The sequence below is a fragment of the Manis javanica genome, chromosome 5 (assembly GCF_040802235.1).
Source record: "Manis javanica isolate MJ-LG chromosome 5, MJ_LKY, whole genome shotgun sequence".
Classification (NCBI taxonomy): Eukaryota; Metazoa; Chordata; class Mammalia; order Pholidota; family Manidae; genus Manis; species Manis javanica.
In genome coordinates this window covers 12834000-12856159 of record NC_133160.1, presented here as the reverse complement: position 1 = coordinate 12856159, position 22160 = coordinate 12834000, and the positions used below count along the sequence as shown (strand labels likewise).

General features: G+C 52.6%; 2 protein-coding genes and 1 long non-coding RNA gene across 13 annotated transcripts in view; 1 reads left to right on the top strand and 2 right to left on the bottom strand.

Annotated features, from left to right (window-relative positions):
• Positions 1-1056: 1056 nt before the first annotated feature.
• SLC35H1 (solute carrier family 35 member H1) lies at positions 1057-14370 on the bottom strand. Of its 7 annotated transcripts, none has more exons than XM_073236520.1 (11): positions 14243-14370; positions 12998-13106; positions 9022-9397; positions 8279-8429; positions 7276-7339; positions 6342-6528; positions 5779-5947; positions 5610-5693; positions 3222-3397; positions 1965-2094; positions 1057-1654 (listed from the first exon to the last, which is right to left on the bottom strand). In XM_073236520.1, the coding sequence occupies exons 3-11, from the start codon at positions 9139-9141 to the stop codon at positions 1518-1520; spliced, it is 1218 nt and encodes a 405-aa protein (XP_073092621.1). In that variant the 5' UTR covers positions 9142-9397; positions 12998-13106; positions 14243-14370; the 3' UTR covers positions 1057-1517. The 7 variants fall into 7 exon arrangements, with proteins under 7 accessions (XP_073092621.1, XP_017508889.2, XP_073092622.1 ...); XM_017653400.3 differs by having other exon boundaries at positions 6456-6528; XM_073236521.1 differs by lacking the exon at positions 14243-14370 and adding an exon at positions 13749-14210.
• Positions 14371-14807: 437 nt separating this feature from the next.
• LOC118970224 (uncharacterized) overlaps positions 14808-22160 on the top strand; it is a 35971-nt gene continuing 28618 nt past the window's right edge. Inside the window, exon 1 of one of the 2 annotated variants that reach the window (XR_005058013.2) lies at positions 14808-15616. This is a non-coding gene — a long non-coding RNA (uncharacterized lncRNA). Of the gene's footprint in view, positions 15617-20870; positions 21004-22160 lie in introns of those variants that run through there. The other variant, XR_005058014.2, reaches the window with a different exon arrangement.
• ELMO2 (engulfment and cell motility 2) overlaps positions 15806-22160 on the bottom strand; it is a 36071-nt gene continuing 29716 nt past the window's right edge. For 3 of the 4 annotated variants that reach the window (XM_017653397.3, XM_017653398.3, XM_017653399.3), the window contains 6 exons: positions 21365-21528; positions 21154-21266; positions 20871-20978; positions 20022-20104; positions 18482-18559; positions 15806-17362 (listed from right to left, as the gene is read on the bottom strand). In XM_017653397.3, coding sequence (XP_017508886.1) covers positions 17162-17362; positions 18482-18559; positions 20022-20104; positions 20871-20978; positions 21154-21266; positions 21365-21528 — 747 coding nt within the window. In that variant the 3' untranslated portion in view covers positions 15806-17161. Of the gene's footprint in view, positions 17363-17385; positions 18161-18481; positions 18560-20021; positions 20105-20870; positions 20979-21153; positions 21267-21364; positions 21529-22160 lie in introns of those variants that run through there. The other variant, XM_073236519.1, reaches the window with a different exon arrangement.

The window sequence follows — 22160 nt, the reverse complement described above, 5'->3', positions numbered from 1 at the left end:
TGTATCTGTCTGTGGAGTCCCTCCTGCTACTACTTCGTCAGACAGGCTTGAGTAGCTGCAACAGGGGCCTTTATGTCTCCCAACGGAAAAGATTTACTGTCTGGACCTTTACAGAAAAAGTCTGCAGACCTGTTTCTAAAGTGTTAATGTTCTCCTAGGCTTAGCGGAATGAAATGTTGTGGCTCCAATCTGACTAGAACAGCTCACAGCAAGCTGGTCCTGGTTCCCACTTGCAGACACCATGTCCTCTTCCAAAACCCCTGGCCTGGATTTGGATAGTGGTGGTGGGGTGGGGTAGATCTGTGAGTCGCCGCGTGGTACAATGGCGCCACCTGCTGTGAGTGCCTAAAAGCACCTCTACCCCACCTGGCAGCCCCTCTCCCCACAGGGGGGGCCTGCTGCAGTAGCAGGCCAAGCCTCAGAACCAGAGCACATCAGAGCGGGGCTCTCGCCCCCTCCTCCATTTTATAAAGACTGTGGTCAAGAAGGGACAGCATGACTTGTCCAAGGCAGGTGAGCAGAAGGCCCAGGTCTCCAAGGCCCATAAACCTTTCCATCCATGTTCTGCAAATATACATGTAGACACACAGACCTGGCTGTGAATCCTAGCTCAGCCACTCATTTAAGGTCTTGGTTCCATGGTTGAAAGGATTTTCAAAATAAACACTTATAGAACATATGTAATCTGTTACCAGTATTGACTTAATCTTCAGAACAACTCTGAGATAATTATTTCCCCATTTCACATGAAAAAACTGGTACAGAAAAGTTAAGTAATTTGCTTAGGGTTACATAGCTAGTGTGAGTCAGGATTCAAATCCAGGCTGTGAAAGCATTGATGTCCAGAATATGGTACTCAGTACATACTGATTTTTTTCCTGCCCACAGGTGTAATGGGGCCCCCAAGAGAGAACACTGGGCTCAAACAGGAGCACAAGAGATGTGGGAGACCTGCAGTATGACCAGTCATCTGAAGAAGGCCCCAGGCAGGACAGGGGAGAGGCCAGGCCTGCACTACCCCCTCCCTGCCCCAACACCTCCAGGCAACATGAGGTGGCCAGTGGACCATAAAACCTTTATTTCCAAACTACAAATGTATCTGCTGTCTGAGAAAAGACACTCTCCAGGTGATGAGGCCTCAGCCTCTTCATCTTTCTTTCCCAATTGCACTGCAGTCCAAATCCAGTCCCCTTAGAAACCTGTTACCCCTCTGAAATCACAATCTTGGCTCTCAGAGGCTGGCAAGCATGCGAGAACAGCCCACTCCCTCTGCCCGCTGACTCGGGCACAGCTTAGGCCCTGCTCCAGCCAGCTCTGGGGCTGGCCTGGTGCTCACCCTTGTCTGACCAGCTCCCTGCCCTAGCTCCACCCTGTGGTCAGGCCCTGTCCCTGGCTCAGCCCAGGAGACTCCTGGCCCACTGCTCCCCAGCTGCTGTGAGAGGTCACCCAGGTCCCCAAGCTGCCATCAGGTGTGAGGGCTGGGGAGTGGTCTGCTTCCAAGCCGGCCTCCTGGCTGGTCACTGCTGCCCCTGGGCCACAAAGTACTCCTCCTCCTCCTCCTCATTGCCACCTTCTTCCGGCTGGCTACTCCGGAGCAGCAGCTCCAGGTCGGGGTTGGAGCCCAGTCCCTTCAAGGGTTTAGGGCTGCCATCACCTGGGGATAAAGAGACCAGTTACAGACCCAATGATGGTTTTTTTTTTGTGCCCTGATGAGAGTGTGTGCTGAGTATGCAGGCCCCCACCCCTTGCTCCCTGGAGATGAAGCCACCTTCTTTAATTAGAAGAACAGCCAACACAGAGGTGGCTGAACTGGGCAGACAGCCACCAGGCTGGAACTGCTTTGGGGAAGTTGAGCGCCACCTGCATCTTCCTGGCAGGGCTGGGCTGAGGGGAAATCAGAGGGGCTAAGAGTCATGGGGAGAATGTCATCAGCAAACAGGCTTCCAGGAGGGGTTCCAGGTTACCTCTGGAGTGCAGGGCTTTGAGGGCAATGTGCAGGGATATTCCCGAGAGGCAGAGGGCGAAGCCCAGCCAGTTCAGGAGGCTGATCTGATCACCCAGCAGATGAGCTGCCAACAGCAAAGTGCAGACTTCCTGTAGGCAGAGGAGCAGGGAGGGGTGAGCAGGAGGAGGGAGTTGGAAGGGCGGTGTACTGGACACACCAGGGGGTACAGCCAAACATGCCCAAATGCCTAGGCCTGGGCAGCCTGGCCTGCAGGGCTGAGCTCAGAGGACCAGCCTGCCTGTAACACTTTTCTCCCTTTGTGTTACTGAGATGCAATAGACGCTTTTTGCAGAATTTTGTCAGGATCAGACAGGCAAACCCAACAGGTTTGGGAGCCTCTGGGCACCCAGCCCACATGAATGAAGGACAGCAGCCCTTCCAGAAGGTGTCTCTGGAAGGAGAGCCCTCAGTTGCCATGGAGAATGCAGCATCCACTGGGCTCTACAGGACACACACTGGTCACAGGCTCACTGTACATGGGGGCTGCACGTGAGACCAGTGAGACAATTCACTCTGAGAACCAGAGCTTATGCCTCATTACTTGGTTGGCAACAAGAGGACCCCTGGTGAGACCTTCGCTTCTGGTTTTAGGCACCAGTAGCAGTGTCAGGTGGTTAGAGAGAACACTCCCACCACGGCCCTGAGCAGGAAGGAGGCGGATGGTGTAGGTGGAGGAGCGGCGGGAGGACAGGACAAGAGTGCTGCTGGGCGGCAGCAAGGGCAGGTGGGCAAACACAGGGCACTCACGTTGGACCATCCCAGGCTGTTCCCACTGCAGAACAGACACTGCCCATCAACCACGCAACTCTTTACCGAGGAGTCTATGTGGGGGTTTCTCAACCTGTGGCCCCAGGGAACTGCCAAATGATCAGAGTTGGCATCTGTGGTAGAATGTAAATGTGTTCCAGGACTAGTGGAGTCAGACCTGGCTTTGCATCCCAATCGGGCCACCTCCTAGCTGCGTATCCTGGGGTAGGAGCAGCTTTGTATGTCGGTTTCCTGATCTGTGAACAGGGACGACCATTCCCACCTCCAGGGCAGCAGTAATGAGGGGAAGAAATACAGACAAAAGTGTGGTACTCAGCCCCCTAACTAGGTACTTCCATCTCTCTTCTGCTGGGCCCCGGGGTGGAGGAGCTGGGACAGAAGCTGCCGCTGAGAATTACCCTTAGGGGCCTCCCCTGAGACAGGCCTGGCTTCACCTCTGAGTCCGTACCTTAAAAATGCCGGCAATGGAGAGAGTGAGGCTGGAGGTTCTAGAGACCAGGAGGAACTCAGAGAAGCCCAAACCAAAGGCGAGAATCCCGCCAAGGAAGAGGCTCCCAAGCACTCGCAGGAGTAGCCCTGTGTCCTGGAAACGGAAGATTTTCTCAGATGTAGACAAATGGAGACCTGAAAGCAAGGGGGGAGAGAGCGGGAGGCCATGGCCTTGGTGTGCCTGCCAAGGGGCCACGGAGCAGCCGTGCGCACTCACGAGCACCTGCTGTGGGTTGGAGGAGAAGGATGGGAGGTGCTGGAGAACCCCATGCAGACAGCCTGAGACTGGGGGGGAAGCGGTGATGGGTGCCCGAGGGCCCTGGGCCAGCGAGAGCCAGAGATCTCACGGGGAGCACAGCGGGGGGCTTCTGAGCCTCGGGGCTGTGGAGAAAACCTGCGGAAGCACCTGCTCCTCCAGTGTTTACTGACCATCTCCAGGGAGGAGCAGCAGTGGACAGCAGCTTCACTGGCTTTTGCGGCTGTGGTAACTAGCAGGCCAAAGAGAGAGGGTCTGCCAATCAAGTGGACTGTCAACACCCTGGGCCACTAGAGAAGTCCCTTGTTCTAAATTTCAAGTGGGCCACCTATAAGCTGGGACAAAACTCCATCCTTACAAGCATTCTCCATTTTAATCCAGGTCTTGTTATTTCACAGCTATGGGACTTGGCCGAGACACACCCCCTTTTTGGATTAGTTTCCCCACTGCTAAAGTGAGAGAACTGGCACCAGACCAGTGTTTCTCAGATCGTATCATTTGCTGACCCATACTCAAAGGGTAATCACATACACACACCAATATATGACAAAAGCTTAGTCCCTGTTCCCAGAGACACCCACACAGGCATCCACACACCAAATTTTGCTTAGATGTTCAGAGGCTTCCTGGCCCTCCAACACTGTCCATCTGAGAGGATGATCCCTTGGGCCCTGCTTTCAGGAAAGGTCCCTGGGTTATTAGCAGTGTGGGAAGGTCAGCCCCAAGCTAGGCACAATAGAGACACCTGTGGGAGCTAGAGGCTGGCCAAGGACTTTGAGATTTTTGGAAGGAAGCACCAAAGAAATGGAGAGTGACAATCCCTCCTAGGCAATGTAGGACATCTTGGTCTGGTGCTGGGCTCAGCAGTACTGCAAAGGCCCCGGCAAACTGAAGGGAATTCAGGGAAGATCAACGTAAGTAATGAAGGCGCTTGGGGGATTAATTTAACAGAAAAGATTTAAGGAGCTAAATCCACACAGCTTTGCTAAGTGGCGACTACTAGGGGCTCTGGGATGAGGGTTCAGAGCGATAGGGGTGCTGCAAACACCCTGGAGGGAGGGAGCGTGCTGTTTGCCACGGGCAGAGCAAGGAAGGAATGGAGAGATGCCAGAAAGGAAAACCATGAGGCTGCAGAACAGAAGTTTCCTGGACAACGGGGCTGCAGAATAATTTTCTCGGAGAGGTTTGAGATGCTTCACTGTTCAAAGTTAAAAGGATGTAGGACAGAATTCTCTGTAATGACCCTGAGGACAGATGGGACTCTGGGAGGGAGGATAAACAGACAGGAGACAAAGACTAACCCTAAAACACTGGAGGATGGAAGGTGGCATTGCACCTCCAAGACCAGACTATAGTCCCTGCCTCTCCTCAGTCTCTCGGAGACGGGAGTAGAGATGATGGTGGCGAGGAACTGCTCGCCTGCCCACGCTCCTGTGCATCGCCCCCAGCTCCCCACCCCAGAAATGCACACTCAGCCAATCTGGTGCCCACCGACAGTCTGAACCTACTATTTCCTTTTCCTGGGACGCCCGGCCCCTATCAGCCTGTCAAAATCCCATTCATCCTCCAAAATGCATTGTCTGGGGAGCCTTTTTGACTTGCTTTCCCCACTACCTAAAACAATTCATGCCTCTCTGCTCCTTCTAATAGACAGAACACAAAATGGTTAAGAGAAGGGACTTGAGCCAGCCTCTGTGTCTGAACCCAGGCTCGTTTAGGAACAGGAGCCCTTGGACCAGGTTATCTTTGCTACTCTCTACCTCAGTTGCTTTTACCTGTAAGAGGAAAAAAAAAAGTGCTGCTACATAAGGCATGGGGCTGTATTAAAAGGGTTAGTATGTTTAAAATGACTAGAACAACCCTGGCATTCCTTTTGGGTTATACACATTCCCTGTCATCACTGTCTGCTCTAGTTTATACACACTTTCTGCGCAGCATTTATCATGCTGGACTGTAGCCACTTCATTTAAGTGTCTGTCTGGCCCCCAGACCAGGACCTGCCTGAGGAGGAACCACATCACTGATTTCGGTACCTCTGAAGCTACCACAGGGCTGGGCTAAGGTGCCCACACAGTGGATGACCCAACGTACCTTCAAATACGGCAAAGAGAGGGAAAAGCCCCAGAAACATGAGTGGCTGCAAGTGGAACATGGTGTCAATGGGGTTCTGGAGCCCTGCAGAATGGGATAGAATGGGACGTGTGTGAGTTGTCAGGCCTTGCCTGGCCTACTCCCGCCTGGTGCCCAGGCCCCCTCTTACCAAGTTCCGCCTTCTGCAGGAGCATCTGGGTGAGGGTCCAGCGAATTCCACCAATGAACGAGGCCCCCAACACCAAGGCAAAGCCCTCCACGTTGAACTGCGTGGACTTATAGGTGAACATGAAGAGGCCCCCAGCAATGAGGAGGACCACCAGGACCAGCGCTGCACGCTGTCAGGATGGGGAGCAGTTGTAAATAACCTGGGGCTCTCAAGTTCATACCTGAGGCTTGGGGGTGAGCAGGCATCTTGGCTGCCCCTGGGGCAAGAAACCCTTCTCCTCCTCTGCCCTGGGGGTCCCAGGCAGCTCCTTCCCTGGGCTGATGTTTAGCTGGCATGTACCCAACATTCCCACTTGGTCTAAAATAGGAAGTGCCTTCCTATGGCTGTCGTAGGCCCCCAGGTAGTCCCACCCCCATCCCTGGACCCAGCAAACAAAGGGCTGCGGCCACACAGCAGGGTACCTCCAGGACCCCATTCCTGAACCCTTTTCTCCCTTGCCCATTATTTTGGTTGTTACCCCTGCCACTTCAGCAGTGTCCTGTCCTAGGTCCTTCCTCACCCACCTGGGCTGGGGTTGTCTCCTCTGTCACACAAAGTGACAAACCACTGCTCAGACTCCCCTTTTTATTCTTAGCATCTGTGGGGGTAAGAGGGACATAAAGGAGCTGGGGCCTCACCAGCTCCTCCAGCTTGAAGATCAGAGAGAAGATCAAGATGAAGAGGACGGCTGAGGATTTGGTCATTGTGTACCTGGAAGCGAGAATTCCCCACAATGCACTGCTGCAGCCAGGCACTCAGGCCACCAGCAAGAAACGAGCCCGCAGCACAATCAGGGAGCTGGAAACGGGGAAGCTTGGGGGGTACCCCTGACTGCCCCGAGGGAAACTGGCTCTGCTCAGGGCAGCAGGGCAATCTGGGCACAAAAGACCAAAGAGAGGCAGCCGAGTCATCTGGGCTGATATGTGACCTTTAATTGGAAGAACTCTATGACTAAGAGGCCTCTGCTTATCAGCAGAGAGAAAAGGCTGCAGGTGTGACACTGAGCTCACCGAGTCCTATTATTTATGTACTCCTCAGTGGAGACCAAGATAAGGACAGATGAGAAGAGGAGAAAAAGAGAAGGTAGGGACTGCGCTCTCTGAAGCACACTGAGATAAGAAGTGAATGGTGCGCCTGGCCCGCTGTGCAGCTGTGTGCCCACTGTGCAGCTGGGTGCACTGCATGACGTCAGTGCCCTTCCACCCTGCCACAACTGTCGCCATTCTGTTCGAGCCCCTGGCTTCCCTGGGATGCCGGGCATGCAGGCACAGGATCCCCTCTGTACCCGGCTTCCTGAAGAGGCTGGTGGCTTCCTGGAGAGTGGCTGGATGTCAGGGAGGAGCCGAGAGAGCAAGGGCTGGTCCCAGAGAGGGTGGAGCAGCTGGCCCACACGTGTGGAGAGCCAGCCGGACAGACAGAGCAGGAGCCTGAAGGGAGGTGGCCAAGCGCGGCACTCACAGTGAGACGGTGATGTAGAGGAAGCTCCAGTTGGACAGGCCCACATCAAGTGCTGTTGCCAGTGCTGTGGAGACAAGGGGCACCCACCAGCCGTGCAGCCAGGGCAGGCCGGAATGGGTGTGGCAGTTATAAAAACACTTTAGTGAGGCACCCAAGAGCCCCCTGCTTTGCCCTGTGCACCCTGGCTTTCTCCTGGGCCCTTGGGCTTTCCTTTCTATCCAGCAACTGAAGGGTCAACTCCTGGCCAAAAAAAAAGTGAGGTGGGTCCTGCTGCAGCACCAGGGTTGCAGCACATTCTGACTGGCAGACCAGGGATCGGTTGTGAGGCCTCTTGCTCCCACCTGTTAAATATTTTGAATATCCCCCTGATGAGGGGTATTAATCTGACCCTGTTGATTCCCTACTGGGTACTCTTCAAAGTGGCTTCTGTCTCTCAGGATAAAACACACACTCTTCTCAGAAGACCAGGTTTTGACCCTTACCGCCCTCTCATTTCTTCCACTTCCTCACACCAATGCTGAGTTCTCAGCATCCTGAAACACTTTCAGGTCCCCTTTCAGACCTACACACACTAAACCTCTCCCAGACGCCAAGAGCCCTCCCCTCCCCAGGACTGGCCAGTCCCACTCACCCTCACCCTCCAGGCCCCTGGCTCAGCCCCACCCAGCTGCCCTGTGGGCTGGGCCGGTTCCCCTCCTCTGTGCTCTGTGGTGACCTCCAAACCCCCTTTGCAGTACGGCAAGGGCAGGGGCCACATGCTCTGCTCATAAGTGTCTCCAGGCCATAGTACACGGCTCAGTGTATGGGTTCAAGGGTGAGGGAAGCACAAGGCCACGGTTGCAGCAGAGACTTTCTGGGTGTGCGCCAGGGAACGGGGAGATGAGGTGTGCGGAAGCCACAGAGCAGAGAGGCTGTGAGGCTTCCTTTTGTTCTTGGCCCACAGCTTGCCAAGCAACCCTCCTCCAGCCTGGACCTCCCCAGGGCCCACCCCACAAGCACACACCTGTCGGAGCTACTCTTCTGAGGTAGTCGGTCCAGCTCAGCACCACTCGGGCCCTGTGGCTGGAGCACTGAACCAGTGCCCTGGACAGGGCGGAGAACAGGAAGATCACAGCCAGGTGCAGCATCGTCATGAAGAGGGGGAAGTGGAAGCTCTGTATGGAGTGCAAAGCACAAACGCCCCAGCGGTTTGCAGGCTGCCCACACCAGGCTCCCTCTCCCCTCCTCACCTCTTTCGGGGAGCAGTGGTGCTAATTCTGCGGTTCCTGAGGGCTTTGCACTGTCTGAGGAGCTTTCACCCACATCCTAATCTCTTGGGATGAGAGACTTGGAGGACACCCAGAGAGCAGGTGGCAGACCAGGCATCAGTTGTACTATGGTGCCATCCCCACCACTGCAATAGGCCTAGCTGCCTGTACCAGCACCTCCCCATGGCCCATACCCAGGCAGAGCTGGGGTGAGCACAGCTGTACCAGGTATTAAAGTTCTGAACAAGTTCTTATAGTTTGGTAAACAGCTGATGCCCTAAGGCCAAGTTTCCCCAGCTCACCCTCAGCATCTCCCCTTTTCCAATCTGTCCTTGATCTAAACATTTAGGGAGAAGCCCCCTGGCACACCACTACTGGAACTGACTTCCAGTCTGATTAGCTGAAGCCTGTGCCCTCCTGTTGTTAAATACTGGGGGCACTATAGCCATGGCCATGGCCACGTTCCCCAAACCCCCACACAGCAAGGCTTCCGAGTTACCTTTGTCAGCCATTTGTTGTAGAAGGTGATGCCGATGGAGAAGCAGTAGTAGAGCAGGACCAGCCCCAGAGTCAGCACTGCCTTCCAGACAAAGGCCACGTCGAGGGCCCACCTCCCCATCCGGGGAAGTTGCGACGCCCTAGCTCTGGGTCAGGGGAGGGCAGGCACTTCTCCTGAAGTCGGTGCACAGGAAGAGCCGGCTGAGCTGGGTCACGACTTGCAAGAATGTCTCCTGGCTGGGGGAGTTCTCTTTGCTTCCATGATTTGGGATCATCAACGGAGCCCCAGGTGGAATCCTCACCTAAGGGGCTGGTGGCCTGAGCTGATCCTCTCCATGATTAACTGGATGCAGGGCTCACAGGTCCCCAGGTCTGAGCTAGAAAGATGAAAAAACAGCTTGGGTGGCTCAGGGCCCCCCGCTATCCCACAAGGCGCAGAGCAGGCGTATAGCGTGAGGCGGCAGGCATACCCCACCTGCACAGGTGCTCACAGAACCCCCGTTGTCCATTTCCCTGTCACCTCAAGCTGTTCTCCATCAACTGCCACCAAAGTGACCTTTTAAAAACGTCAGACCATGTGTCAGCCCTCCAGTGCCCCTATGATAAAGACCAAAAGCCTTCCAGTGGCTCAGAAGGCCTGCTCCGAACCCTGCTGGATTCCTTGGGGGCAGCTCCAGGCTCTCTATCCCTAGTACCATCGGCCACCTTTCAGTTCCCCAAACACACAGACTCTTTCCTGCTGCCTGAAGGAACTGAACCCTTTTCCCAACATCATTCCTTTGTCAGCTGATCCTACTTATCTTCTTCACAAATGTCAATTCCTCAGGGACCACCCACTTGCTGGGCTCCCGAGATCCAGGCTGCTCTCATGGCTCCCCCAGTTTTCCTGCATTGCACTTGCACAAAGCATGATGATTTGAGTGATTTCTGTGTCCCCTGGGAGGCTGTGAGCTCCAAAGACAGGGACCACTGTGCCCATGTTCGCCTTCTGCCCACCCAGCACACTGGAAGTTCCCCACATGGAAGAGTCAGAGCAGGAGTGAGGCTGCATGACCTTCAGGGAGCTTATCTGGTCTTCAGGGTGTTAAAGATGGGCTCAGAAACCAATACCTACCTTGCCCTAGCCTCTAATGACCACGCCGACAGAGGCGATACCTGCCTTAGGGTTTTGCCAAACCAAACCACTCCCTGCCTCCCTATCCATCCATCCAAACCTAGTGAGTGTCCAGGGCATGCAGGCTCCAGGGAAATGGGGCAGACCGGCTGCAGCCTTATCCCCCCTGCTGCTTCATCTGTATGTCCCTCCCTCCAGCCCCTCCTTGGAGAGGGTCCCTCCCTGCTGAAACACAATCTCCTTTTTGAAACCTTCCTAGGACCATCTGATCAGACGTACCCTACTTCCCCCACGCAGTCCTTTTGGAAAGGGAGCAATTATATCAGTTTTGCACTCTGGAACCTGGGGTATCATTTCCCCTCCCCCAGGGCAAACAGGAAGCTGGCACAGGCTTTGCCCAGACACTCTAGGGCAGTGGTTCTCTTCAGGGGAACTTTGGAAACCTGTGGTGGTGTTTGGGGGTACTCTCCTAGCTTTTATTGAGGACTATACAGGGGAGAGTCCACATTAACAAGAATTATTCTGCATCCTGCATGACTCTGACATTCACAAAGGTAAAAGATGTACTCATTAATTACCTGAATCTAGAACCCAACTCTACTTTACATGTAACACAGAGCAGTTTCTTCATAATTCTGCTCTGCACTAAAATTTCCGAGACTACATTTACCATGTATGTTAAAGGGAGACTGAATAGTTTTGATAGAAGGGTATGAGTTCCCATTCTGGAAAAACTATGTCACCTTTAGCAGTGGCATGTGTCGTTTTTGAGCTGCCAATGCAACATGGCTGCTCAGGTTCTACAGAGCAGTGAGAGCACAGAATGTTTCCCTGTGGCTTCCAGTATGGTGCTCAGGAACTTACCTACCGAAACACATCTTACTTTATTATCAATCACTTGTCTTTTATTTCTCTATTATATTTGTGGTTAGGGTATTGACAATTTTTAAAATTATGTATAGGTAGTCTTTAGTAACTGTAAGTTTCATTTTAGGATAATAAGGGGAGGTGTTAAGGAAATATTTGTCATTAAAAAGAGGGGGTTGTATCCGATGGGCTAAGAACCACTGTGCTATGTAGTCTAATGTGGCCAAGTCCTTGCTATGCCTTCTGTAAGCTGACCTTGCCCCACTGTGCATCCCTCCCTCTGACCCCCACCAGCTGCCTACCTGTCCTTTCTGCTTGGATGGCTGCCACCAGGTACCTGACCCCCAGCCTGCCCAGCCCTAACCCCAGTTTTCCAGGAGTCATCCAGCCTCTGTCCAAATCTGCTCTTCTTCCCACTCCAGCCAGTGGCGCCACCATTCACCTGTTGCTCAGACCAGAAACCATGTTCTCGTCCTTAATTCCCCTCTTCCCCATAGCCCACATTCAGTCAACAAATACTTTCACCTCTCTTATAATCCCCCAAATAATCACAGCTCCTGACCTCCCCGCTACCATCCCAGTCATCAGCCTCTCTCCCCGCCACAATGCATCAGCTTCCTATTTGGTTCTCTCTGCTTCCCCCTGTGCCTCCCACAGCCTGACTCCTGCTTACACAGCCAGAGTGGGGCTCACAGCCACCAAATCTATGTCTAACGGGCCTCAGGGCCCATATGCTTTCCTCTCCACTAGGGCTTCGCAACCCTGGCAACACTGGAACTTGGGGCCCAATGATTTCAGGGGAGAAGGCCTGTCCTGGGAACTGCAGAGTCGTTAGCAGAATCCCTGGTCTTTAACCTGCTAGATGCCTATAGCAGCCCTTCCCCCTCATCCCAAGTTGCAAAAACCAAAAATGTCACCAGACATTGCCAAATGTCACCTGAAGGGCAAAACTGCTCCCTGCTGAGAATGACTGCTTACACTGCAAAGGCAACCACGGGGCATGCTGGCACCAAAGCAGCTTCCTCCGAGTGCTCTCTCCCACGGTTCCTACCATGGCTTCTAGAGGCAGTCTGCACCCTTCTGCGGCTCAACTTCTTGGACCTTCCGCTTCCGCAGCTCCTGCTCCAACACTTCGATGCCCTCCCTCCACTGTTCAGACCCTGCCCTTCCTTCCAAGAGCAAGTCCAGGCCCCCCACCTCCAGAAGTCCCTATGACTAGCCCAGCCCACAGGGAGCACTGTCTCAATGTTAACACTCATGCTCTTACTCAAAAGATCACCTAACGCCAAACACAAAATCAGACCGACCTCAGCTAGAAGGGCTCTTGGAAATCATCTAGCCACTTACTCAACATGCATTTATTAAGTATCCCTGTAGACCTAGCATTGGAGATAGAGGGAGTAACTGCTAAGGTCTCCTCCCTTCTTTTATGATAAGAAAAACCAGGTTTAGAGGGGCATATGTTCTTTTTCAAATCTCACTTGCCCAGGGAAGGAATTTCACAATCTGCCTTATTTTCCCCAGGGGCAGCCTAGCTGGGAGCAATGGCCACACCAGGGTAGAGCTGATACAGCACCCGGCTCCCCTCAATCTCCCCAATTGTAACATGGGATATGCAGCTTAGTGCTCAAAAGTACAGTCTGGAAGTAAGAGACCTGGGACCAAGTCATGGCTTTTCTTCACTGCTTTTTGACCCTAAGTTACCTGACCTCTGGACCTCAGCTTCCCCAGCTGTAAAGGAGGTAAGATCTGCCTCCTAGGAGAGGAGTCAGTGGCGCCAGGTAACCCACTCAATGCTGGCTCACAGCAGAGGCTTACTCCCCTGCTGGCCCCTTACAGCCAAACTTCCCAGGGCCCCCTAATGGCAACCCTACCCCCCACCCTCTGAGCTCACTTCAGCCTGTCCCCACTGCTCCACTGAGTCACCACACCCCCCTTGTTGTTCTCTTCAAGGGCCAAGTGTCTGTTCTCAGTAGAGACTGAGAACACAACTGACCACTTCTCCTCAGAAGATCTCTTGGATGCCACACCATACGCTCCTGTTTTTTCTTCTGCTTTTCTGGACTCCTTCTTGGTCTTCTTTGCTGGCTCCTCATCAACCCAACCTGTAAGAATTAGATGCCAGAGGGCTGGAACCTGGCTTTGGCTTTATCTTCTCATCTGAGTAAGCTCATCCTAACCTACTAACATGCCTGTAGGATAATAGGATAATATACAATTCTTTACATCAGCCCTAACCTTTTCCACCAGCTCCAGACTACTGTATCTGTCTATTTGGTAGCTCCACTCAAGATATCTAATACTTAAGATGTCCCAAGCCGATTTCTTGATTCATGTCCCCAACCTATTCCGAAGTCATTAGTTAATACCAGCATAATATACCTGTTTACTTCTGCCTAAACCCCCAAATCAATGATCCAGTCATCCTTGACCACTCCTTCCCTCCACTCTCAAGTCCTGTCCTGTCAGTTCCACCTCCAATACACCTGACCCATCTACTTCTCTTCACCTCTACTCCACCACCACAGTGACCTAGGGACTGCGCGTCTCCTAACCGGTGTCCCGGCTTCCTCTTCCCCTCTACAGCCTGCAGTCCACAAAGCAACCAGAGCTTACGCACAGAAAGCAGACCATGCCCTCCCTCAAAGGGTTGATCCCAACTCCTCAGCAGGCCCAGGAGGAAGGCCGCCCACCGTCTGATCTCTGCCCACGCCTGCAACCTCACTCTCCCACCACTGGCACAGCACCTGCCACGCTGGCGCTGGCTGGCTGCCAAACACATCAAGCTTGTACCGTCGGCACTTGCTGTTCCTTCTGTCTAGAACACTCTTCCGCAGACCTGTGCCTGACTGAGGTCTCCTCTACGGCACCCTCCTCGTGGCACCTCCCACCACCCGGCGTCTCCCAGTTTGCCCTTGTGTTTACTGCCCGCCCCCCGCTCCCACCCCACTGCGGGATGCGGCGCGGCCGGCGAGCAGGGCCGGGTCAGCTTGAGTCCCGCCTGAGGGCAGGCCCGGCACGACTCGGGGGCTCTGGAAATGCCGAAGAAGCGAGCGTCGCAGGCGGCCGCGGCGGCGGCGTGCAGAAGACCCGGCCACCCCATGGCGGGGAGACTGAAGGCCGGGACAGGCAGGAGCCTCGCGTGTCGCGGCGCGCGGATCCCGCGGGGACCCCACTCCCCTTCCCAGCTCCGGGTCCCGCCCTCGGGAGCGCGCCGGACGCCCGCCGCGCGCCGACTCACCTCGGCCGCGAGCGCTGCGGGCCCGGATCCTCCAGCCGGAAGTGCGAGGCCGAGCACCGCCTCGGGAGGGCACTTCCGCCGGAAGCCGCTGGGACGGGCCTGCTGTCCGTGGGGACGGGGGCGAAGTGGGTTACCTGTCAGCCCAGGCCCCGCGAGGCGCACCCTCCCTGGGAGCCCGTGGAGCCTAGCGCCGAGCACCCCGCAGATGCTGTGGTTGTGTCTCCTGCGCTCAATCAGGGCCTCGCTTTGGAGCTCCAGTGCAGGCCGCAGGGCCCAGGCACCCCAGGCAGCCAGAAGTCACCTGTTTTCTCTTATTGAAAACGTGAAGTATTGGCCTAATTCCAACCCAGTGCTGGGCAACCACGGAACCACAAAGATGAAACTCTCATGGGCTTTTTCTTCTGGGAGCTCAAGCCAGCTTGGGAGTGGTACAGTCAGGGGCATTAAATTTTAGGACTCAGATCTACAGAAGGTAATATAAACAAACATTTGTGAAACATTTTCCGTGTACATTGTAAGAATGATCTCAGTTTCAGTCTGTTGAGGGGCAGGTGAAGTGTTTCAGAGGAAGTAAGGAGGGAGAGAAACCTGGGGCCTGGCTTGGAGACCAGTTGTTTATTAGGAGAGTTAACAAAAGCTGTGGTGGAAAAGTAGCCAAGGGGCAGGTTGCAGTGGTCCTGAAAGTGCCAGCTGGGGAGTTGAGATCTTCCTTATCTTGCAGGATAGATTAAGAGGCAGTTGCTGCCGACAGGGAGAATGGTTGGGAGTCCAGGGCAGGTGAGAGTCGCAGACTGAGGCCCAGTTTGGGGCTTTCTCCAGCCCCTCCAGGGCTCACTGGCTCTAAGGCTGGCTGAAAACATGGATCCTTGCCAAGTGACTCAGCTGCTGCTTGGCCCTTCTGAACAGAAGCCTCAAGGCCAGAGTATAAGCATTGCATTTTGCAAACCACTGTGACCCTGCCATCACCAGCTGGCATCAGGCAGGCATTAGTTCATCCAGTGCTGACCTTTCACCTACAATAGCACCCATTACTGGCCAAGGGCTTGTCAGTCCTCAAGGCTGGTACTTGGACTTTCTATGCCTTTTTAAGGAGCTCGTCTTCGCCCCCTTCTCTTAGAGGATGTCTGTTTTCATTATCACCCTCATTCAAGCTTCCCAGCTACCAAGGCTGAGGTTAGGAGCAACAGCATAGAACACCAGCTGGAAGGCTGGGCACTGAACACTGGCAACACACAGGGTGAAGATGTGCCTCCTTTGTAAGGCACAAGTACTCGAGCTGTTCCCTGGCAGGGAGAAGAGACGGCACATTTACGGGAGTGTACAGTATCCCTTTCGCTGCTGATGCATCAATCTGTGAGCATCCCTCACCGGCAGGTGTGTGTATGCGCGTGCGTGTTGTGGTGGCAGGGGGGCTGAAGAGGAGGAGCTCTGAGAAGGCGGCTGAGGGCTCCAGCTGCAGCGCTCCGCTCTCTCCCAGACGCAATGAAATGAAGGCTTGCCAAGGTGAAAGCTCCCTTGGGCAGGTAGCAAGTACAAAGAAACAGCTGTTCATAGGAGCCACAGTTTGTACATGAAAGAGTATTTATTGAAAACATGGTTACTGATAGGTAACTCCTCGCTGCTCTCAGGTTACAATCTTGGTTCACAACTGAAGTGTTACTTTTTTCTGGCCTCTAATTTTCCCTCAAACATTCCATCCTAGGATCGGTAGATCTAATATAAATATATATACATGTCTGTATAAGTATGGCCTACAGTAAAGAAAATATATAGTACACTCTTGATTGGGCAGTACCTACGATGCCAGGTTACCAACACTGAATGCCACCTGCGTTCACTTATGTCCATGGAGAGAGGCTGTGCATGTGGTTTACAAGTGCTACAGCACCAGGGAAGCCCATTGGCATGGCTATGGCCTCAGCTGGCCTCAACCAGCTCCCTGAAATCCTGGCCAATGGCAGAAACCACAGCGCTGGGAGAGGGAGGATGGGAAGGCCGACTTCCTGAGGTCTGGAAGGCCAGAGGGGAGCACACTGGAGGGGATGCAATTCAGGTTAGGTGGGAGATTACCCCCCCAAGGGAGGAAAGCGATAAATGTGGGGGGAGAGGGGAGTAGAATCTCGTGACCTCACCACAGCCTAGGCCCACACCTCATCTGCGCTCTCCCTGCAGAGTTCTTTAAGACAGAGGGTGGGGCTTAGCCCTCTTAGTCAAATGCCTTTGACTCGCCAGGATGAGAAGCTGAGAGAGGTTGCAGGGAGAAATTTCCATCTGCCCAGACAACCGAAGGGGCAAGAGGGACCTGGTGGCTCCGGAGACCAGAGGTGTCGGAGCTAGCCCTGCGCAGCAGCAGCAGCAGCATGTGGGCACTGTCTGAGGCCGGAGTGAGCCCTCGCGGCGGCAAGGGCAAGGGCAGGCGCCTCCTCGGGAAAGGCCAAGGCCTCCACTTGGATCTGAGACACGGGCGCAGGTCACCCAGAGTCTGTCCCTCCAAGACTGTCACCAGGCCCGCACGTCTGTCCTCAGCAGGCAGCCTTTCCTAGGCCAGCTCTTGCCCCCACGGAGGCCCAGCTAACTGGAGAGCAGGCTCAGGGAGAAAAGGTGAGTGGCTGTTGTTAACTCCAGCTCAAGAAGCAGTTCCTTGGCCTGGAGGGCAAGGGCGTCTGCTGTTCATTCCTCATGACCTGATCCCAGGAGCCATGGGGATGAGGACGGAGCACCCTGCCTTCATGACTCAGAGTGGCCGGGGACCAAGAGGAAGCTCTGGGTGGCCCAAGGTGGGTTTGAGGAATGGCTGGCATTTACTGGCCACCACGGTCACTACAGATTCTGTACAAGCAGAAGACAAGGCACCAGACTGTGAGTGTTTCTCCTGGGCCCAAAATCCCTTCCTGGGTGCCGCCGATGCTGGCTTGGGGCTCAGCCATAGTGATAGACGAAATCATAGCTGCTGGGCTCCTTGGGCACTGGCGGGGGTGCTTCAGGAATCTGGATGTTCTCCAGGTCCAGAAGCCGCAGCTTCATCTCCATGCTCAGCAGGGTGTCCAGGTCACTCTTCGTCAGCTCGCTGGACATGTCCTTCCCCAGAAGGGCACTGAGGCCATCAATCCAGATGCAGTACTGTGGGGAGCAAGTTGCTAAACGTCACATGGTGGCCCCTGGCCGGCAGGACGTCCTGCCAAGATCCCTTTTCTGAGAGGACTCACAACAGTCTCTGTTGGCCCCATTAGGCATAGGCAAAACTGATTTGGGATCATGGCAAAGATAAATTACAAGGTGATCATTCCCTTTCTCAAAAGATCTTTGGTTTTTATGAGGAATTTACATTTAAGTTCCCTGAGATAATATCAAAAATAATTCTTTAAAAGTAATTAACGAATACAGCAAAACGAGACCTGAGCACTGGGGCATCAACTACCTGAAATTAGTAATGGGGTGGGGAAATACCTGTTAGGTGAAAAAGGCAGGACACAAAATTACCGTAAGATCCCCATTTTGATTCAAAAAAGTCAATTAAAAAAAAAACCCAGTCAATAAAGTTAAAAATAAGTACTAGAGAAAGTGAACTTGAGGGTCTCACGATAAGAGGGAATAAAAGCACTCTCAGCCCATCCTTCCCTAACTTCTTCTGTTCCATCTTTTTCCATGCCTTTGCTCACCTGCTCCCCACCTGCTCGGTCTTCATTCCTTCCCAGAGAACTCCACTGGCAGCTCAGGCCCTGCCTAAGTGTCTCCCACCTCTAGTTCCTGCTGATGGCTCTTGGAGCTCAGCAGACATGTAGGTCTCAACTGCAGCTACTCATTTAACATCAAGTATCTTCCGATGCTGCAGGTGAAACTGAGCCCCGTGCCAGGAGGACCAGGTCCATCTGGCTTCAAAGCCCAGGCCAGATCCACTACAGCATGTGACCAGGAGCCCTACAGAGGGAGAATCTGTCAGGTTCACTTAGGTAGGTGGCCATGCAGAAACTAAAAAGAGATTTTCCTAGTCCTAGGCAAATGACAGCCCCAGTTGACTCAGTGTTTTTAATGACAACCTAGGGCTTCTGCTCAAGAGTAACCTGGAGAGCTTGGCTCAGGGGGATGGCCCCAGTGGGGCAGGTCTTCAGTCTCAAACAGCCTTCATGATACACTGTGGCCCCCTGCTTTTAGGGGAGCATTCCTGTTCTGCCCACTCCTGCCCTCCAGCTGAAGAATGAGAGAGGGCTCGGCTGTCCAAGGCAGTGCCACACTACTCACCTCATACTTATTAGGTGCAATGAAGTTTAAGGTCTCATCAGGGTCATACAGGATGGAGAAAGCCAATTCCAACACCTCCTGAAGGAGAAAGGATTTCAGTTACTTGGAACAATGGAACAGCCTGTGCTTGACACTCCAAGGGCTTGGCCAAAGTTCTAGTAACTTGGCACCATCACCAAATATGCTGATTTAAGTGTGGTATCATCAAGGCCCCAGGGCACATAAGCAGGAGATGAGGCCCAGAGGTCATTGACCTTAACTTACCTACTCCCCACCCAAGTCACGCCTAAGATGTAGAGATACTTTTAAGATTGGAGAAAAGTCATTTCTCAACACTCAGAACCTTTTAATGTCAGAGTCCATGACTGTATATTACCTTAAATATATATCTTGGTAATTAAACTGAAAGTCTTGACAGTTTAAAAACCACAACAAAAATCAAATTATGGCCAAAGATGGATCAATTTGAGTATCAAAAACACAACTGTAATGGACTGAAACAAATAAAATTTGCTTAAATCCGTGAGTTTATAGTAATGCTAAAAAACACAAAACAAAACACATACACAAAATTGGTCACTGTTGGATGATACCAGAGAATAACTCACTGTTTTAAAAGGAGATACTTAAAAGGAAAGAATCCAGCATTTACTCCCCTTTCTTATATAAATTGTACCACTGGGGAACCAATAGTAGATGACAGCAAGTTTCTCTTTAGAGGAGTAGTTCAGCGAATAAATGAAAAGGCATGACTGCATTAGATTATCACTAGTGTGCAGACTTAATTTACGAGCAGAATGAGGCCTTGAGCATTAACAGTTTGCCAACATCACAAAAAGACAGACGACGACATATAATATGCCTCTTGAGAACATAATGCCATCTAGGAAGGAGTCTTGCCAAAAAAAGGGGTCAAACCTGAACTGGATCAAGCTTCTAGATCTCACTACCAATTTACAGTTCAGATCTGGGACATAGTAACAAGTCACACTACACCATGGGGAGACAGTCAGCACATTTCACACTCTGGGAAACTACCAAACAAGCAATCTGATTTCTTCAACTCATAAACTACAAAGAGAAAAAAAGAAGGAGGGGAAACTTACGAATTAAGAAACTTAAAAGACTAATCACAATGTGTAGATCCTATGTGGGTTCTAATTTAGCAAACAAAATAGGGATGAGTGTGTGTATGTGTATACATGTACATACACACATGGACATATTTTTATACAGAGAAGTTATTATATTTATAAGACAGTAAGTGGAAATTCAACCATCAATGGAATATTTGATATTAAGTAACTTTTTATTTCTTTTTAGGTATGATAATGGTATTGTGATTATGTTAAAGAGTCCTTGAAATTTAGATACATTCTAATTACTTACAGATGAAGTAATACTTGGGATTTTCTTCAAAGTAATAAGGGAGAAATAATTTAAGAGAGGATGGGGGCGAGAGCATGCACCCGAAGAGCAACTGTCCTCTCCAGGTGTCACGGTGACAGCCACCACCACTCAGGACTTCCTCTGCACTCACCTTGTTCTGCTTCAGGGCACTTTTCTCTTTCATGTGGGGACAGTCTTTCCCAGTGACAATGGCCTTGATGTCTGCAACAGGAACTGGCAAATGAAGGGAATTAGTCTCTGGAAGCTTTATGCTGCAAGGGGGTCTCTGCATCAGTGCTGGAGGGGCAATCCCACCCATCCTCCAGGCACAGGCCTGTGCGAGCTCAGGCACAGTGCCCCTGTATTGTCCCCTCCTCCGTGGTTGCCTCACGTGGACCATGGTCTGCTGGGTTCTGTCAGATCTGACTGGGGCTCAGTTCGGAGTGTTTGGCTTGTCTCTGCAAGGAGTGGGGCCTCAAACACTCACCTCACTTCCACTTCACAGTCATGGAGATGACAGTGCCACCATGGCGAAGAGCAGGGGCTGAGCTAATAGTAACGCTCACCACCTGCCAGCCACCCTTCCAAGTGCTTTCCATTCATTGTCATTCTATCCTCTTATAAGAGAAATGTGGCTGTTATTGCCATTTTATAGAAGAAAACAAGGCAGAGGGAAAATTAACCTACAATTAATTAGAATTAATAGCAAAGCCAGGATTTGAATCCAGGCAGCCCAGCTTCAGAGCTTCTGCTCTTAACCACTGCCTTTCAACCTAGTCTCATACCACCCTTTACCATCTGCCAAACCCATTCCCATCTGTCACCCCCCTGAATTCTCCAAACAGCTTTGTGAGGAGGCCGGGTAGGTGACCTCTGAGAGATGAGGAAGTGGGTCCGGAGAGGTAACTGGCCCAAGACCAGATTGTGGGAAACAGCCGGGACTAGAACTTAGAACTAGAAGCCCAGCTTCAATGACACAGCAACAGGGAAATGAACCTACTTTTCTCCTGCAGGGATTCGAACGTCACCTCCCCCTGCGGGTTGTCATCTAAGTCACCATAGTGCAGGACCTTGTGGTTCAGGGCCAAGCGGCAGTACCAGAAACGTTCTGGAACACAAGGGGAGCCGAGCAGGTGAGCAGGGCCGGTGCTGGGGTAGTCCTGGGCACCCCCGGGGCAGGATGGCTTGCTCCCTGCCTGCTTCCTGCAGGGCCATGGGGGCAGGCTCCCTTCCAGCAGGGACTCGGGGCAGGAAGGCCCAGCCCAGGCCCAGGCCCCCCTCACCTTGCCTTCGGCGATTCCCGATCTTCCGGAAACTGCTGCCCTCACAGAGCCGGTTCAAGCGCTGCTGCTTGATCAGCTCAAGGATCTCGGGCTGGATCTTCTCCCTCAGTTCCCTGGGGTGGACATGCACCAGAGGAAGGGGATGGTCACAGGGACAAGCAGGGCTTCTGAAGGCAGGCAGAGCTGGTGCCCAGTCCAGGTTGGCACTTACACAATTGGCGGAGACTGGAAGTCATCCTGACTCAGCCTCTCGGACTGGCGCAGTCGCAGAATCTCAGAGTAGCTCAGGCTACGGAGTTTGCTCTTGAACTGATCCAAAGAGTTGGGTTTGGAGGGCAAAGCTCGAGTGATCTGCTCTCGGACTACCTGCATAACCTAAGGGGAGAGGAAGGCCGCTGCCTCGCCGCTGCTGTACAGACCGATGGCGGACTCTGGGTCTGGGGCGCAGCAGGCGCACCGGACGTCTGCTGAACGAGTAGGGGCGCCACCTGCCTAAGGCACTTTTCCTTGCAGGGTTACTGAGGACAAATGGCTGATGCTGACAAATGCTTTGTTTCTCACACATTTCAATTAGTTAATGGTGTGGTGGAATGAGCATAGATTTTTAGAGTCAGGGAGAAATGGGTTCAGATCTTGACTCTGTCCCTCAGTCTGTTCCTTGAGCAAGTCATTTAGTCTCTCAGGCCTCCATCTACTCATCTTTAAAGCAAGAAAAAGACCCATATTCTGTAATGTGCTGCTTTAAGGATTACGAGATGCTATATGGTGTGTTAAAAAAATGTGTTACTTCCCCTAAAACAATAAAAGCTAAAGAGAAAAACAGTATCATACCACACGTCTAGTCAGCTCTCCACCAATGAAGGAAAAATCTATAGGAAAAAAGACTAGAGGGAAACATAAAAATGGTCATGGCTGGATGGTGGAGCTATAGAGAACTTTTCCTTCTTTATATTCCCCAAATGTTATACAATGAGACGAGCAGTTTCAAAATACTCAGCTCCTAGACT